At 39.4% G+C, this 18,444-nt stretch overlaps 1 protein-coding gene and 1 long non-coding RNA gene across 3 annotated transcripts in view; one reads left to right on the forward strand and one right to left on the reverse strand.

The window, feature by feature from the left end:
- LOC148189425 (uncharacterized) overlaps window positions 1-3,360 on the forward strand; it is a 16,553-nt gene extending 13,193 nt beyond the window's left edge. The window contains exon 3 of the long non-coding RNA XR_015776843.1: window positions 3,221-3,360. This is a non-coding gene — a long non-coding RNA (uncharacterized LOC148189425). The remainder of the gene's footprint in view (window positions 1-3,220) is intronic.
- Window positions 1-18,163, reverse strand: part of cog6 (component of oligomeric golgi complex 6) — a 24,523-nt gene extending 6,360 nt beyond the window's left edge. The window contains exons 1-15 of one of the 2 annotated variants that reach the window (XM_042486383.2): window positions 17,965-18,163; window positions 16,642-16,785; window positions 16,071-16,142; window positions 15,800-15,858; window positions 8,869-8,980; window positions 8,261-8,343; window positions 7,932-8,002; window positions 6,766-6,859; window positions 5,017-5,145; window positions 4,335-4,426; window positions 3,441-3,505; window positions 3,236-3,327; window positions 2,802-2,919; window positions 1,813-1,944; window positions 334-501 (exon numbers count right to left, since the gene is read on the reverse strand). In XM_042486383.2, the coding sequence (XP_042342317.2) occupies window positions 334-501; window positions 1,813-1,944; window positions 2,802-2,919; window positions 3,236-3,327; window positions 3,441-3,505; window positions 4,335-4,426; window positions 5,017-5,145; window positions 6,766-6,859; window positions 7,932-8,002; window positions 8,261-8,343; window positions 8,869-8,980; window positions 15,800-15,858; window positions 16,071-16,142; window positions 16,642-16,785; window positions 17,965-18,099 (1,566 nt within the window). In that variant the 5' untranslated portion in view covers window positions 18,100-18,163. Of the gene's footprint in view, window positions 1-333; window positions 502-1,812; window positions 1,945-2,801; window positions 2,920-3,235; window positions 3,328-3,440; window positions 3,506-4,334; window positions 4,427-5,016; window positions 5,146-6,765; window positions 6,860-7,931; window positions 8,003-8,260; window positions 8,344-8,868; window positions 8,981-11,322; window positions 13,618-15,799; window positions 15,859-16,070; window positions 16,145-16,641; window positions 16,786-17,964 lie in introns of those variants that run through there. The other variant, XM_088079173.1, reaches the window with a different exon arrangement.
- Between the last annotated feature and the right edge of the window lie 281 nt (window positions 18,164-18,444).

The following is an 18,444-nucleotide window of genomic DNA, read 5'->3' on the forward strand; positions in this document are numbered from 1 at the left end:
ATGACGCATGCCCTTCAGTGAGACAGCAAATAAAATCCTTTTAATAAAAGATTTGGGCTGTATGGGTTTTAATGAAAGGAAAGAGAATAATAAACTATTTTCAATGAACAATACTCCTACGCAAAGACAACGTTATGACTGCCAGCTGAGTTATCATGTTAGATAACATTAGTGATTCTGTTTGTGGTGTCCTACTAAGGTGTGGTCTGTCATTATGAGTTTCATGTCCATGACTAATTGAAATGAAATGTAAACAAAATACTAAATCACAAAAAAATTAAACCATCTCATTCACAATTAATTAGTTGATAATAGTCTATAATAAGGGCAGACCTGGAACTCGAGCATCTCAAGCCTCTTGTCAGTGAACTCAAAGAGAGCCAGAGTTGTCTTCATGACATACAGTGAGTTGACCATATACGTAGCCATATCAGCAGTGCCGAGGTTACTGGCTGACACAGTACATAACTGTAGGAGGGGATCCAAGATGCAAGACAGCACCTGGGAAAGACAAAGACAGAGCCTTAAAGAGAAACTTTGGTAATTTTCAACTTGCATCCTATTTTCCCTTGTTTTTGTGTCCAACTAATGGGAACAACATTTTTTGAAATTGGTCAAGTATTGAGAGAGGCTGTCACAAGGATAGACACAGGAAATCTTTTCTGTATCTGGCAATAACCCTGTTCAGCACCTCAATCTAATCACCGTCTCTAATAGAAAACTGACAGCTATATGATTCTGACCCAGTTCTGACCTTAGTATATCAAAGTGTTTTGTAGTGTATTCTTTATGTTGCATACTTTGTAGATTTTTTATAGACTTGTATCTTTTTCTTACAGAATATGCTACGGTTTATTTATTTATTTTTCTCTTCAAGTACTCTATCTATCTATCTATCTATCTATCTATCTATCTATCTATCTAGCCATCTAGCCATCTAGCCATCAAGTACAGGCTGCAAAGTAATCCCTATGGGTTATTGTGCATCATTTTGCTACTGACAGACTCAGATCGTTATTATAAGTGTCTGAAAACAATATGGAAAGGACCCTATAAAGAAATTAAATGTTTTCCCTTAACTTCTGCTGGTCTGTTAGTTATTGTGACCGAGTCTTGCTCAAGTAGAAGTTCTGAAATAATGCAAGAGGTGAATTGTTGCAGGATAAATAACTGTAGAAATTTTAGTGAGAGCTGGAGAGAGAAGTACAAGATAGATTTTTTTGTTTCACAGTACAGAAAGAATAGCTTATTGTTATGTTAAAACTTTTAATGTCATGGTTGAATTAATAGCTGATTTTACTAATGGGGAAAAGCCTGCAAGATTACAGAATGAGATTTCTATTTGAGCAAGACTTGGTTAAAATAACAAACAGATCAGCGAAAGGTAAATAAAAAAAAATCATTTCTCTGTAAGGTCTTTTCCACAACATTGTCAGACTCTTCAAATAGCAATCTGAGCCTGTCAGTGGCAAAATGAAGTCCTTTTAGTGGATGTAAATTGATGGTGCACAATTGCTTGTGGGGATTACTTTGCAGTCTGTTTCGCCCATGCAGCTGCGGCAATCTCTCTCAACACGGGACCCATTTCAAAACTGTGGGAAAGTAGAGTCAAAGTTGAAAAAAACATATGTTTACTTTTAATAGAAGTATGAAATATCACTGGCTTTGATAAACAGGTGACACATACAAGTATTATTTACATTTATATCCCAAGTATCTAAGAGATACAGCAACTGGTTAAAATATGACAATAAAGGGAGACAAGTTTGATTTTTCTTCCATCCTGATCATACTGTTTAAACGTAAGTTTACCTGAGCAAAGTCAGCCTGGCGGGCATCCAGAGGAACAACTGACGAGTCGTGGGAGGCCAGCACCTCCCTGAGGAGGGAGAGGGTCTGAGTGAGGGAGGATGTAGGTCCCAGGTCTGCAGGTGGCAGCTCCACCTGTCCAGGCAGACAGGGTCGGAAAAAGAGACAGCAAAAAAGAGAAAAGTTATTCTTGCAGAGGTTTGGTGTGTGAGAGCTGTAGCCTTCACTAAGACAAGTGGTCCTCACAACATTATCAAAGCATTAAACATCCCTAACGAGCAGCGTGATAGACCCACTATACAACTGCTTCCTGCTGCTACTCTGAGTCTCAGCTTGTTCAGAGTCTGTCGAGTGTTTTTAATGAAGAGGGTTTTGATTTCATTGGCTTCTGGATACACAACACAGAACTAAGACCAGCCACTGTTGTCCACCTAATAGAGTAAATTATGAGAAGGCTGTGTTCCTGGCATTAGCTCGAATTGACACCAAAACCCAGAGGGCCTCAAATTTGATTAACACCGAGCTACAGGGATAATTCTTGTAACTGCTATTGATCAGGACACAGCCAGTGTGTTATGTGGAAGAGCCCCCGCTCGTGCTGGGGTATATTTGGATGGCAATTTAACTAAACGGGAACAAGTTTGGTGTTTTTTGGCAGCTAGCGTCATTTTGATGCTGTGGCTAGCAGGCTCAAACTGTTTACAAGCATAAGTGCTTCAGAAATAGCCTTGTTGTCTTTGAGGGTTTAGACACAGAGCTGAAATACACAATGTGTGTCCGCAGGGTGCAATACTGAACATCTGCACTGTCATTTAAGCGATTTTATGAAAGAACATTGTGAACCGTCTATTTCAAAAACAAAGCTGCTGCTTCTTCGACTTCTGTCTCTGTGTCAGGTTGATAGTATTGTTATGCTACTACTCACTTTGTCACAACTGTACAAGAGAAAACAAAATAGTAGATTATTTTTTTAAAAAAAATTCATACTGTACCTTGTCCATGAGTCTGCTTGCATGAAGGCTCAGGCTGTTGAAGAACATCTTTTTGCTGAGGATGTGCATTTCTTCAATAGTGATGAGCAAGGAGGCCACACTGGTACCAATAATGGAGCTGGTCAAAAATCAAATATGTGGATAGGTCAATTAGTCCTGAATCTGGTCATTATTTACATTATTATTTTTTTGTCTTCATTGTTTAATCTAAAATATGTCAAAATAAAGCAAAGAAAATGCTCATCACAGGCTCTACAAGCCCAAAGTGACATCTTTTAACTGTTTATTAAGTACAGCTGACAAAACAAAGAAAAGCAGCAAGTTCCCAATTAGCAAAAGAAAAATACCCAAGGTATGTTTTGCTCTACCAATGACCTAAATGATTAATCGATTATCAAAACTGTTGCCCTCTGTTGCAGGTTTAGTTCAAATACCTGATGGTGTGGTGGTAGAATTTGAGCAGGTTGGACAGCTTGTAAAGCAGGACAGCACCAGGCTCAGCCACGATAACCTGCTCTATCCGGACCTGAGGGACAAGATCCATGACACGAAAAATGAGTGAGTAAATGAGCTTAACACGACAGAACATCATGTGCATTTAACAGAGCAGGTCAGTGTTTCTTTATTGCTGCTGCTCACTTTCAGTGGCCTGCAGACTCCCTCAGTAATGTGCCCAACAACCTCCCGCATGTTCTCCTCTACATCTAATGAAAGAGGAAGACACACACGCACACACAGACACAGACACAGACACAGACACAAATAGTTAGGGCTATTTGATATTAAATACATGATCTGTTTTGAGGATGCGGTACATTTCTAATTAATCATATGTCTTAGGATGTGTTTACACATTCATTTTTACTCCAACTGTACATTTGTGTTTTCAGTTCACCATGTTTAGGCAGGTGACAGCAATGCCATCATCAGTACTATCTGGTGGTGGCACCATATAACCACACTGACACCTGCTTGCAGGACTTGAACTTTTTCCAAGTCAACTCTCAATGCTTCGTTAGGAGTGAGATGATGAACAAAATTCAATGCAGAAAACTACCCCCAAAAGGTTATAGATACTGACATGGGATAAATGTAATGGATGCAATATACCAGCATTAAAAAAATGGACAAAGGGCTAACCCCTGTCTGACTGATCTGTGTTCATTCTTAAGTGCTTTGAGAACCAAAGAAACAAGCACAGGATTAGTCCATCAGGCTGAACTATATGTACTGGAATTAGATTTTTTTCACCCTTTTTAACCTAAATCTCTAATCGAATTGAACGACAAATTCTGTTCGATAACAAGCTACTTGTGTCTGTGAGACATTTGTTTACAAGCCCTGATTCACTTGTAAAAGACACCACATAAAAAATGCAACAAAGCAAATGTTTCCAATAAGGACAGCATTTAAACCAAGGGGATTAAAAAAAGCTGTTTGTGTGATTGCACTGTTTGTAATTTAAGGTGTGGCATTAACCAGAGACAATGGAGTAGTTCAGAATGTTTAATTAGTGTGCAAGAAGCATCATACCTTGCAGAGTGACTTGTTTCAGCAGTGCTTCTAGGTGCTCTTTCTCTGAGGCTGTGGCTTGATGCAACCAGGCCAGCATGTCCCCAACATACCTGAAAAAAGCGTCAAAACAGTGTGTATTAAACAGTACATCACCGTGGGGCCAACCTGAGGGCTAATCTTACCACACCGAGACCACAGCTACATCGAGGCATGGGTCATCGTGTTGCACACACAAAAACACAGGGCTTTTGGTGTTACATAATGGTTGAAAACAGCAAGGTTAAACTTGAATTATTGTGTATAAGCCTGTGTGTGTGTGTAAGTGTGTTTGTGAGCGTGTGAGGACATGGGGAGGTGAGAAAGAACTTGATGTTCTCAGAACTGCTGGTGCCTCCTATAAAGTGGAGGTGATTTTGTGTTCCACACGTGGCTGTTTTTCTGAGAAAATCTCCCATTTGGCTCCTGGGCACAGGAGGAAGACGGAAGAGGATGTGGTACAACAGGAAACACAGACATGTTCAGACAAAATAGACATTTGACATTGTTGATTGGAACTATGGAATTATGATATTTACAATCATACAATCTAAAATATAGTTTAGAACACTTCTATTCCTAAATATTTAATAAAGGGACAGGTGTGTCTCTGAAAATTGTACTCTATTTCCTGTAATATCTGGAGACAAGCTTGGAGATGCACCTCAAAGGGTCATGTGAATGCATCTCTATGGGGCGGGGAGTTCCCCCTGGCCCACCACGGGTGAGGGCATCGATGAAACCTCGTACCACGGCACACCTGCGCGCAGTTCCAAACTCATCCAGAGTGTACCTGACCAAACAGAAGAGAAAGAAGGCAACATTCAACACCCAGGCCTCCTGTGAAAAGACGGTTGCTGCAGCGTTTTCGTGCAGACTGTGTTTCGGAGGTCAGCTGACATACATCAACAATGCAGGCAGTTTTTCCAAAAGGAAAGACTCTGAGGTTGTTTTGATTATTTGGCGGTGGCAGGCTCTGTGACAGACTAAACAGAAGATAGTGCTGAATTCAGATTCTGGGAACGCTGGTCTCCACTATCTCAGCCTCAACATTCCCAGCCAGCCCGTAACCTTGAACACTTTCTGGGCACTGACACAGGTGCATTTCAGAGAATGAAGACACACAGTGAGGGTGTGCCTTGAAAACCTATCTTGAGGTAACGAGTGAGACTTTTCTTTGTGTTGTCTAGTACTCTGGAAAAAGTTAAAAATACTGAGCATGAAGAAAAGTATGAGACCTATGCTATTCTTTGTTTTACATAAGCACAAGTTGCTTTGACTGTACTACAGGAAATAATTCAATTACATAGATATTGACATTCACTCAGACTTATTAATACCTAATAGGAATTTCAAAGCACATGAAGATTTTCATGACCCAGTGGTACATAATGGTTTATAGTATATTGTGATTCTCAAGTGGCTTAACCATTTGTTTATATATTTCTAGACATCAGGGGGGCAATGAACCTCAACATGCCCCAGTTAAAGAGCAGAAGAGGAAGACTTAGTGCCTGCAAACAGTAAACAGTGCCGGTTTTAAAGCACTATAAAAAGGCTTTGTAAACAGATAACATTTTCTGTCAGATGAAGTAGGTAAAACACTCAACATGTAGGCCTTCATAATGCACACAGGGAATTTTGGAATTACTATCGTACAATATCATGAATTTCAAATAAATAAATACATTATGTATTATGTTTATTTGATGATAAATGATGATTTCAGTCTGTTTTGGGCAAAAAAACTTAAGTGATTAGTTTGGAATATATTACATATATAATACAGTACATATTTGCAAAATACAAACCTTTTGTACTATCTAATGAGGAGATGGCCAAATACGGTATTTGTAAGAAACTTGCAGATGCAGTTTGTTATGATGCTGATGGCTTATATTTTGGTGTGATTTATTCACGTCAATCTGCACTTTCCTCTTCTGCGTTGCATGGTGGTGACATTTTCCGTTGTTTCAGGCTGTTTGCACTGTTGTTTTCTAATCAAGAGCCTCTTTGTATCTCTCACCAAGAACACAGTGACAAGAATCTCTTTGGCGATGCGTTGTCACAATTCACCTGCAGTAGTCTACAGAGCGAAATACAGAGCCTAATAATCAGTGGGGAAAGGGTCACATAATCTTTAATTTAACAAGCATGAATTTCTGTTCCTATTTAGTGCCTTTAGCTATCTGGCAAGGCTATGGTAAACAGAAGCATTTTAGGACCAAAATTCTGCAGTTATTATTCATTTGAAAAAATGTATATCCATCCCTTGATTTTGGACATTTCAAAACATCACTGCAAAGGTCTACTTCTACCAGCTGTTTGTACGTTTAGAAGACATAATTACACTAATAAGAATCGAGAGGAAGACAACAGACAATACAACATGTTATGTGTATTTGTATGTTACTTGTAAAGGACTGGCCGGTCTTGTAAGGCTTCCATGGCTTGAGTCAACACAGGGCAGATATCACAGGTCTCTTGGGTCAGTCCTCTGCATTCATCTTCATAGAAAAAAGAACAAGAAAAGTATCTGTTGGAGTAGGGCACTATTAAAACGAATAAGCTGCAGTCTTTCTGCTTACTATGCTTGTGCAATGCTCCATTCATTCTTGCTAAATGTTTTGGACCATGGTAACCCTGTTGACAAGAAGCAAATCTAAGCACCAAGAAACAATTTTAAATCATATTTTCCCATGAGTATGTACCAAGAAGTCAGGCAGTTTACTTATGCTTCAGACAATACAAAAAATAAACAGGCAGTGACCAATCTTCCAGACTGTGGAGAAAATAGGTCAACACACTCCACTCGTGTCAGACTCTACCTAATGCTGGAAAAACAAGTTAATGCTCTCTTAAAACAAGGTGCAGTAACACTATTGTGACAATGTAGTTTTCCCTCATAAACAACTAACAAATGCATTTAAAAAAGAGACCCTTTACAAAATAAAATGACATCCACTTCATGCACAGACATCATTAAACTACATGATATCTTACATTTGTCTATTACCAAACTTTCACTTGTCAAATTTCTGGATTTGGGTCTTATAGCACATGAGTATAAGTGCAATACAAGTGTTTGTGGAGCAACTCTTAATGTAGCAGATGCTCTATATTTTGTTAATGTGTTCTTGCAAAATGAGGTTTCTGTGATCTCAGTGTTTTATTTCCATTTTAATTTCAGTGACAAAACACACATGGCTAAGCTGAGGAAAATTTTGGTTTCTGGCATTCTTCTGGCAAAACCTCAGACAGAGGTTATGAGTCACATGTGTCCTCAAATGCGTCCTCTACACGCCAATAGTCTCACATGAAAGAGCGTAATTATGTATTTAGCTTCATCCACTTAAAAAAGAAAAACAACTGACAAATCAACAGACAGTAGAAACTTTTTGGAAACAAAAGAAACTCAGATCACTGATTATGGTAGTGCACTTTTCATTAATGTTTACAAAATGCTAGTTTGATTGTAAAGTTCAAGATCAGTATAGAGGCCTTGTATAATGAGGGTCAGGGTGAGTCAGTTTTATCCGTCAGTGTGCTTGTGATATTAACTCTGTGTACTGTACTTACTCTGAGCCCAGCGGTAGAGCTGCTCATAAGATGTCTCCTGTAACACGGCCATCTGCTCCATGATCTCTAACCTGGAATAATCACACACACCAAGATCACATATTACATACCCATAACCTGTAGCATAATGTCAGATCCCCGGCAGTAACAAAAATACCTGCCCTGGCTGGACTTTTTTCCCCCCACTCATCTATTTCACCATTCAGCTTCAAAATAAGCGCATGAATTTAACAACAAGACTAAAATCACTGGAGAAGACCGCATTATTTTATTCTGTCAGAGGAAGAGAAGTGCAAAGTAACACTTTGTATTGAGCGTGTGCACCTTACCCCGCAGTTTGCTGGTTGGTTCTCAAGAGTATTTTCACATCCTCATGAATGTGCTTCACTCTGCTGAGAGCTTTGAAGAAATCCTGGGAAATCAAATGAAACTTTAATGTATTGGGAGCGATATGGGTTTCAGATTTGCAAAAGTCAATTGACATATTTGGCAAAACATGAAAAATTACAGTTTTGATAAAAATGCTTTCTGGTGTAAAGCTAAGGACAGCAGATTTATCTGATCTTTCAATACTGACAGATATAACCTTGATTTGAAGCTCACAGATGCATGTTGTTACTTCACATGCTAAATTACTTATGTGCATATCATAGTCAATTAAATAATGTTCAAATCACTAAGATCACCAGTTTTGATGGGCTATGGCATATCTTGACCAAATGTTACAACTTATTAGATATTGTGGGAAGATGAGGGAGATTTATCATCCTTCAATTAGAGGATACAGAAAATGAATCGAAAAATGAAGGGAAAAGAAAGCCACAGATCAGCAAGACACTGATCTGTACCTGATACTGCATCCTCCCATCCCGTGGGTGAAGATGGGAGGATTCTTTACATGATTTAATTAATTAGTCTACATTATAATAGAGATTACCTCAGTAATGGGCGCATCTCGAGCCCCTCGCAGCATGGCCATCTCCTCATTAGATAGCTGGAACTTGGCAAGGAAAGCCTGAGCAACCTGAGCTCTCACCTCCAGGCGGTGACTGAGAGGGAAAGAGATAAATGCTGTCATTTTCTTCACTTGTTTTATTGCAGTTTATTATCTTTACAATATAAAGATCTTCTTTATAAACCTTTCATAATGCTTTTCTTTGTTTCTTTGCAGTTCAGTTTTGCTTGTCACCAAGACTTGTTTTGTCTGTCTTCAAGGCCCTTGTGGATTTTTATCTCAGATTATTTATTCTGTTTTTCATGATTGAGGTTTATAACTGTACACTCATCTCGCTTGTGTTTTCTCATACTGTGCAAATGAAAAAGTACTGTCAGCGTGGAAAACTTGAACAAAGTTGACTGCTTTTAACAAAAAACTGTTCATGCTGTCGACAAGCTGTAATGTTTGAGGTCCAACAGCAGATGGCAGTCATACTCCTCTCTCACACACACACCTTTGTTCACAGTGGACTCAGAGTGAGACAACAGGGTGGGACACAGAGTAAAGATATCATGTGCAGCAGAGAGAAAATAAATAACAGAGCGAGACAAGAGACACAGAAAGAATTCAGAGCCAGATACTGGCCAGGTTTTGTCACTATCAATAACAGCAGGGCGATAACTATCAGTGTCACTATAAGTGTCTCAACACAATAGTGACCATGGCAACCACCCCAGTCAAACAGGGAACTCTGTCATGGGATAGCGAAACAACAGCAAGTACTCCCTCTGTCCCCATCTATCCATCCAAACCACCTCGTCTATATTCTCTCCCACTGTCTGTGAAAATGAGGCTGGATCAGTAAATCACCAGGTTGTTTTGGTGGAGGAAAAGAAGCCAACATCATTTGACCATTGTCTCACACGGCTATTTCCAGTGCTCAGCCAGCTGAAAGTAAAGGGCTGTAAATCTGTTACAGGATTCTATGATTTAGTGTTTCTCTGTACAGCTCGAGGAGCCTCACACGCAGGTCCTCAAGGTGTCTTTGCCCTTTACACATTTGGTGTGTTGTGGAGAGATTTTGTCGCAACAGATAAAGATGACAGCTTAGCTGCACCGCCTTTAATTCTATGCACAGATAGACATTTTTTTATTATAGCAATCTGCCTACATCAAAGTAGTAAGTCACGAGAATAATGATAATAATAGTTTTATTTCACAGAAACACAGCAGTGCTGCCTTTTCTTAAAAAGATCTTTTAAGGTTGTTTTCACTATGAGATAATCAAATATTTTAGTACATTATTTAAGGAATGAACCAGAAGACTGTTCCATTTTTTGTATTAAAAGGTACCTGCCCAGCCCTGCACATGTGAGAACAAAAACACTTCAAGAAAGGAAGCAGAAAACTCTAGAGAATTGAATGGATGGCAACTTGAGTTGAAACAAGAGGCACTTCAGCGACCTGATATTACACCAAAATTACACCCAACTGTATATAGAAAATAACAGAATATGCTAATGAGGCCATTAATTAATCTGAGTGACGCATACATTAGAGAAACTATTTCCATGTGAACAGGCTTGTCTTCGCACAACATATGAGCAACATTAATATGAAATATGTAGACTCGTGGAAGACGAGAAGCTACAGTTGTCTCAAGAAAGGAGATTTTTATCACTGATATGCAAATTTATGCAGCAAGCGTTTACAAAAATCTAATTGGATCATCTGTTCTATAGCGAGGAAGTGTTGTGCAAACAAGGAATTTCTATCATTAAGTGTGGCTGAGTTATTATCTTCACACGAGGGAGAAAAAAAGACATGCACAACATTGAATCTGGAATATAAAGTCCCACATACCAGTTTTATGGGACATAGAAATTGATTGGCCATCCGATCCTAATAGTCATAAAGGCTCCATAAGCCTTATGTCATATTTAACATGCCATCGAAAGGAGTTTTACTCATTAAGTATTTAAGCCATAGACTATTTCCACCAACAGTTGGTGCTTTAAAATTAGATCGTGTTCACTGTGCTTACAAGAGGAGTTGACTTGAATGACATTCTGCTGTTGTATTAATTAAACATAAAGCTAAGATATCTTTTATCAGTTACTTGACACTAAAATGCTAAAAAACACAAAACATTAGAAATCTTTGAAAAAGGGCCATGGTAACAGTCACTTTGCAACAGCGTCTCAAGGTTAAACCACTTGACCGGCAATTACATTGCATTTTCAGTTCCCCGTGTAAAATATGACCTCATGAGTTTCATTTTAAGGTAGCAATTTTTCCCAATCCCTATCTTATTATGGTTCCTGTCTACGAGCGTGTTGAGCATCATAGACGTGGGAACACCAGCAGAGAAAAACATCCTCACGTCAAACAGATTCACCTCTAGAAGATAAAAAATGCCACAAATTTCTCACGTTCACGCCAGGAGTGACAGACCTGTTCCTCCAGGATGTAAAGCACAACAAAGACACAGGCTGCACACGCCTGTACATGGTGAGAGGTGGATTGTGGGAGCCACAACAGCAGAACAAAGGAGAGCAAGGGAACAGTGGAGCGGCAGGATCGTTTTCAACAGCGCTGTCAGGACATGACACATTCTTCTCTAGACTGCAATTACCAAATACCAGAGAGGAAACATACTTGAGTGAATCAGCAACGCCACAATGGCAAAATATGCAGAGACTCTGGGATGGTGGTTCAAAAGATGAACTCAAATAAACTCAGCATTGTCCTGAAGAACAAGTATGGAGTTAAATTCAGGTTACATAATGTTACATGATGGGGTGAGGTTACAGTGTGTGTAACAGTCTGTCTCTTAGTGTCCCTTTGTGTGTGTGTGTGTGTGTGCTCAGATTTCTCAACGAGGCCAATTGATTTTGTCTGTTGAAGCACAGAAATCGTTTAAGCAATACAACACAGTGCAATCTCATAAACAGCTTTGTCAAACTGAAACACTGAAATTACTGATGCCTTTTTAATAACCTCACAGAGCTGAGCTGATGGTGCAGCACCGAGTTTATAAAAACTGAGAGCTTGATCAGTAAATAACATTTACAAAGCTCCCTTCTTTTTATTAATAGTGTAAAAGCAGCAGACTATGAAATCCGACCTCTATGAGGAGATTTACAAGACATGTTTCATTTCTGATTGATAATAATACAGAATGAAAGATAAGGAGATCAACTGTTACAAGCTGAATGTGCAACCCTCTCAAAAGTTATAAACCATGCGGGTCGATTAACCATTAAAAATTATTAGAGGCCATTTCAAAGGTTTGAGTGAAAAATTTGGCTTTCATAAAGCTCTTGGTAAGCAACGCGCCAATGATCACGGTCATATCAGGCATTCTCACAGCCATACACTCATTAACAGCCAGCTGAGCCTTAATAAGACTCAAGTGTTATTTTGCACAGGTTGTTGTCATTTACACTTTGATGTCCCTGATCACTCTCTCAGGGGTTTGAAGCTCTTGATATATGAATGACCTACACAGAAGTCAACATTTGCTTTATTTTCAGGAAAAATTGTCTCACTGAAATGCTCCATGTTTGATAATTCATCATATCCTGTAGGAATTACTGTTGGAAATGAGCTGCTGCCACAAGTCAAATGCACGTAAATCTTTGTTGTGGTTACTAAATGTGTCTACATTGCTCTTTGGCATGCAGCCAAGTAGGGCTACTCTAGCCGTCTGAGCGGATCAGTAATAGCTTGAGAACTTAACCAACAAACCAGCCCCTTCAGCTCCGGCTGCTCTTGAGGTCACACGGTTCTTAGAAACAACTGTTTGTGAGACGTCTCAACTTGTTCAGCAGATAACATGTCACGCTAATGCAAAGATCACACAGTGCAGGACAGGTGGGTAGCATTACGTTTCATTATGGAACAACACACAACACCTATTGAGTGCTCTTGCTGACAGCGCCTTTGAACAGGACCAGCCCAAAACAAAAGAGCAGTGCAAAGCCGGCAGACAAACACAGGGCGTCTACTCTCATTGGCCCGCCTCTTCCACCTTTGCTTCTGCAGACTGTAAACAGTGCGCTGTTGCTTTTCGTTTCATTAGAGCTGACAAATGACACAGTGCCACTGGCAGATAAGATTGCAAACAGATCAGGGCAGTCCTGCTCTGTCGGATAAATACACATCCGGAGCATCTGCGGAGCTTTGAAAATGACTGTGCTTTCTCAGCAGAGCTGCCCCATAAGCACAAAATGTGAGATTATGTGTCTAATGTAGCACTGCTGTAATAAGTGTCAACAGGAGAAACATGAAAAAGACAGTGGCTCGGGACTGCAGAGGACTGTTTGACCTGAAAAAGATCTGACCGAGAAAAATGGAGCGGTGCCGTACAGTGGGCTGACTGGTGGGTGGCTGAAGGAGGACAGCTTGACTGCACACTTCCCCTGGCAGCTCTTCTGAGACAAAATTGCAAAAGACAAGGTCAAAGCCCAGCGTGCAGACATTACCCCATCTGGCTGTGGGGTCATTGTGGTTCTGCGAATGGAAATGTCACGCAGACGGACAGCAGGTCCCAATGGGACCACTATGCAAAGAAAAAGGCACAGGGGGCACGCAGAAGGACATTCATATAAAACCTTTGACCACCTACCTTCAATTCATTGCCTGCACATACTCACTAGTGGCTTTATCCCAACTGGTGTCTGTCATTGCTGTCAAATTCAGAGCCCTCCCCTCCGATGTCACCTCTCTGTCAAGGAGGTCCTGAAGCTGTGCCAGCGGTACATCACAGCTGTAAGTCTGTCTTCTGCCAGAAATCTACATGATCTTAGCCCGTGCTGCTGTCTTTATGTCAGCTCACAAGGTCACTCAGCACGAAGGTCACAGCCGCCACTATATGCTAATGAATCCCATCCCAACACCCCTGCCATCAGTGAACAGGAGTGGGTGTTTTATTTAAACATTGCTGTCAACACTCTGCCCAGCCAAATTCATAGATTAATGATACCTAGATTAATTTTATTGGCAGGCTTTCAACCAAAAAAAATCCATCAGTATTCCAACAGTAGCAGCTGGGTGAGTACCCAAGATACACTGTCTGACTCCAGTCTTGACTCCATGTCATGGTGAGCTGTATATATTGAATCTGCATATCTGATGGCTCCTAATATGTGTTGTCAGCAAATCTCAATGCACACGCTCAAATACAGGAGCACTCTGATGGGCTGCTCGCCAGTTGTAATAGTCTGGCTTCAATAAGATAAGGCAATAACTCCGTATAAACAAGAACTACTTTGATGTGTATCTCAAGGCCAAACATCACAGGACATGACGAATAAAACAAATAAAGCTCCATTAATGATGATTGCTGCCCTCCTTATGCAAATAGACAACTGCAGGAGAAATATTCATCAACCTCATGAATCATTCATCTCTCCTCATCAAAAATAAAGATGTGCTTGCCAGCTCCTCCTGCCCTGCACCAAATCTCTCCAACTTCTGACACTAAAGAGAAGCTTACTCTTCAACTTATTAGTCTTTCAACCTGGCGGGTCACAGCTATATCCGCGCGGATATTTCAAATTCTCGGTATTTAATTTTAATGTTTTGGCTCTGAAAAATCCTCTTCTGTTGACTGCCAGAAGCAACTCCTGGAAAACAAGGAAGAGCTAGAACATTAGCAAAGTCTCAATTTCCAAACAACATGTGTGCAATAAAAGCTTATCACTCGCAAAGTGGACCATGTTGTTCCTGCAGTGCGCTCTGATTGAAGTGCTATTTGTCTGGAAAGTTGCCTGAATAGAAAAAGAGGTATTTTTTCTGCAAGGGAAATGAGACTACAGAAAGAGTGAACTGAGGGTGTCTAGCTTTGTACTGATGAAGATGGCTATCTGTCGTGCATGTGATAGGTTTCCAAAATGATTTGTAGCATCAGAACAGATAAGGGAGAAATGGCAGTATAAGATTTCTTTGAAATTTCTGCAGATATTTTAGAATGAAGTTGACATCTTATCTCTCTCATCTCTCACTGACATTCTGAAACGCTAGTTTAAATGTTCAGGGCAGCAGCTTCCTTGTATGGTCTCATTTTACATTTTGGTGATGTAGTTACAATCACATTGAGAAACAACTTGTGCTTGCTGTGATAAACAAGGCTGAGTCTCTTGATTAATTCCTATATCAACACATGTAAGAGAGTTAACAATGCTGAGTACAAACTTGTTCTATATAATCCATCATAACAGCCCAACAATAAATAGGTTCAGTTTTTGTTGAGACTACTACTTAAGTTTTTTGAAAGCTCACTAAATTCTGCAGAGCGATTTGAGGACATACATTGTATAAGTGAAGTGAACTTTACAGTTAAAGAAATACTATAAAGAAACATTTTGTCCACAACATTTATGGAGGAAAATGTCAGATAAAAACTTATAATATAATGCAAAACAATGCAAAAAGACCAAACTACTGCTCCAAAAGTTACAGTCAAGCTGAATCAACTTTGGGATGCAACCGTCTACCTTAATCAAACAATTAAAATAGTAGGTTTGTCACATGTAGAAGTAATTTGTGGTCACTCTGTGTATCTGGCTCATGTAGCAACAAGAGGCAGAAGAAAATATGAGGAAGACTAACTATATGATATATTTATTTTAGACATGTCTGTCTGTGGAGAAATCAGTCAGCCAGTCAGTGAGATTTCTAGACAAAAAAGACAAATGCAACTGCATTTGCTGTTTTCTCCACGAATTCTCTGTCTGTCTTAGTTAAAGTATGCATGTATAAGTCAAGTTACAAGCTTTACTCTAAGCAGTGACATGCATACGCAATTTGCATTCCCCACACTTCCAAAAACACACACACACACGTACACACACACACACACACACACACACACACACACACACACACACACACGCACACAATGTTCACCCCTTTAGAATCAACTCACTTTTCTCCCTGCAGCTTGTTGGTTTTTACAATGAGGTCTTGGGTTTGCTCCTTTGCAGCCTATTGAAGAAAAGTTGTTGTGTTTTTAAAAGATCGCTTACAAACAATATGTTCTCAGAATAAATTTAATAACTCCATCTTATAAAGTGATTCACATTTTATATTTAGTCCACACCATTCACAAATATACTACCATCTATTGTTGTTGTGAAGAATTTAGCTTTAATAAATCATTATACATAAAAACAACATGCAGAGATGATTTAGCATACCTTTAATCTATTGGTCATTTCTTCACAACATGTGCTCATGGCCTGGACATCCTCATGAACACTTTCAAGCTCCTACAGAGAACATGAAGTCACACTTACAACAGCACTGAGACAGGAGCACGTTCACACATGCAAAGTCACAGGGGCGGCTATATTTTTCAAATAAATATTAAGAACTCGCATCCTTGAATCACATTTTTGGAGATTCTTTACTACAGTCTTTGGTCTTGTGATTGTCACTGATCATAAATCCTTCGAAAACCTTCCTCACCACCTTGAATTTAAAACTCAGTGTCACTTCCTGAACCTTGAAATCCACTTAGGTACTAAACTGGCTCAGCAGTGACTGTGAACTGAAAACAATCCTAAAATCTAGTCACAAACCAGCAGGGACAGACTGTTGGATTTTGTAAAATACAGTTCATTTAGAGATGAATCTACTCAACAGTCTCTCCATGTGAATATTTGTAAATCCACCTCAGTTAAAAAAAGACTCACTGCAATTTGAGTTAGACTTGAGTATTCCTGAGAGTAATAAACAGCATTTTCTTGCAAAAAAAGTGCGTGTTACCTCTTTTACATCTTTAAATATTCGTGCAAACTCCTCGTTTATGGAAAGGCTTCGTCTCTCTATGTCACCACGAAGATTCCTCCTGGTGCGCAAACTGTTCTCAGTGAAGAACACAGAGAGCGCCTTCAGAGCCTCAAGCATTTCCTGAAATCACAAAAGGGACATCATAATGTTAGTCAGTCCAGGTGTTGTGATAAATGTATCACTTACAGTCTGTCCCCCTTACACAAACCACCGTAGCCAAAACCTAGGGGGGTCTGCGTTGTCTCATTTTTAAATGCGTTGTTTTCTGTAACTTAGGCTAACCCTATAAAATCTTGGCATGGGAAACTGATTCCTCCCCTCTCTATTCCAAATCAAATGGCCTCTAGCTCACCAAATAGAGTGCACACCTCGCATAAGTAAGGTTTCTGCAGCAGCCCAGGTTCGAATCTTTCCTGCAGCCCTTTGCTGTGTGTCATTTCTCTCTCTCCCACCTATTCTGTCTCTCTTCAGCTGTCTCATGAATAAAGGGAAAAAGCACAGAGGAAAATAATCTAAAAAAAAAAAAAAAATCAAATCCATTTATCACCACGTAACACTCTCAGGAATTTTTATTCCTTGAAACTCCTCAGATCACTACTTAGCTTTATATAATAAAGCAAATAATAATAATAAATGGAACAAGTCAGAAGAGGTATTGAAACTAGACAGGTATGTGTCCCTAGACCATTTTATATGTATGCTAAATTAAGCCGTTATTGTGCAGTGGTTTTGCTTTGGTTAATTCACAGACATGATCGTTTTTATTGTTTTTATATCTTCTACATTTCGCTGATGGTTATTTTTTGCAGTTACTGTTTTGTATCCTTCACCAATGGCAGATTTGTTTGTCTTTTTTTTTCTTTTTTTTTACTGTTTTTATAACTACGTATAACTATTGACATACACTGCTGCTAGTTGTTTTGATGGACTTTCTCGTAATATTACGATTGCTATTATATGTTACAGATCCTTTTTGACCACTGAATGTGAATTCAGAGCATTGCTGTGTAAGAGCTTAAAGTTAATTTTCACCGAGTAAACAAAGGTTTGACGATGATATTGTTCATACTGTATTCCTGTAGCCACAGGCTAACGTTAACTGGTCACTGAATAAACATGTTTAGGCGTGATCACTGTGTTTAACCACGATCAGTGAAGAGCAATATCGTCTGCACAAAAATACATCGAGAAGGTGACAATATCACCAAAGATCAGTGTTATGTCCAGTTTTGACGTGATCATCTTGCAGATTTTGTTAATGTTAGCTAGTTAGCAGGAAGCTAAACTATTCCGTCTTACCTTGTCATTATCAAGTCTTGTCTCCAGTATTTTGTTGAGCTTCCTTGACAGCGGATTGTTAGGTTGAGAAGTTGCATTTGGGTTCTGTATTACAGTGGAGCAATCGGCTGACATTTCTACTTTAGTATCAGCCATCGTACACAAACAGCTCCACGTCAACTTTAGGAAAGATGTTTTGGTCCGTCTGAAATTAACGTCCGGTAGGTCGCTGGTGAAAAACGAAATAAGGTTCCGCTGTGCAGTCTGTCTATGTCTTGTTGAAATGTGTTGTTTGTAAAGAGACTTTCACCAAGGACAGATGACAATGTGTGTGTTGATATATATATTACAAATATTATATTTCCTCATCTTTAGGCTTCATCACTCATTGAATAAACTGTGTTATTGAGCTATTGTATTCAAATGACCGAATAATGCATGCAGTATAAAATCAGTTCCCAAAGCATGCTTTGAAAGCTGGAGCAATGGGGCGCCTAAGAG

Source organism: Plectropomus leopardus, chromosome 6, assembly GCF_026936395.1.
Source record: "Plectropomus leopardus strain MGB_pleo_1.0 chromosome 6, ASM2693639v1, whole genome shotgun sequence".
In the NCBI taxonomy this organism is placed as follows: Eukaryota; Metazoa; Chordata; class Actinopteri; order Perciformes; family Serranidae; genus Plectropomus; species Plectropomus leopardus.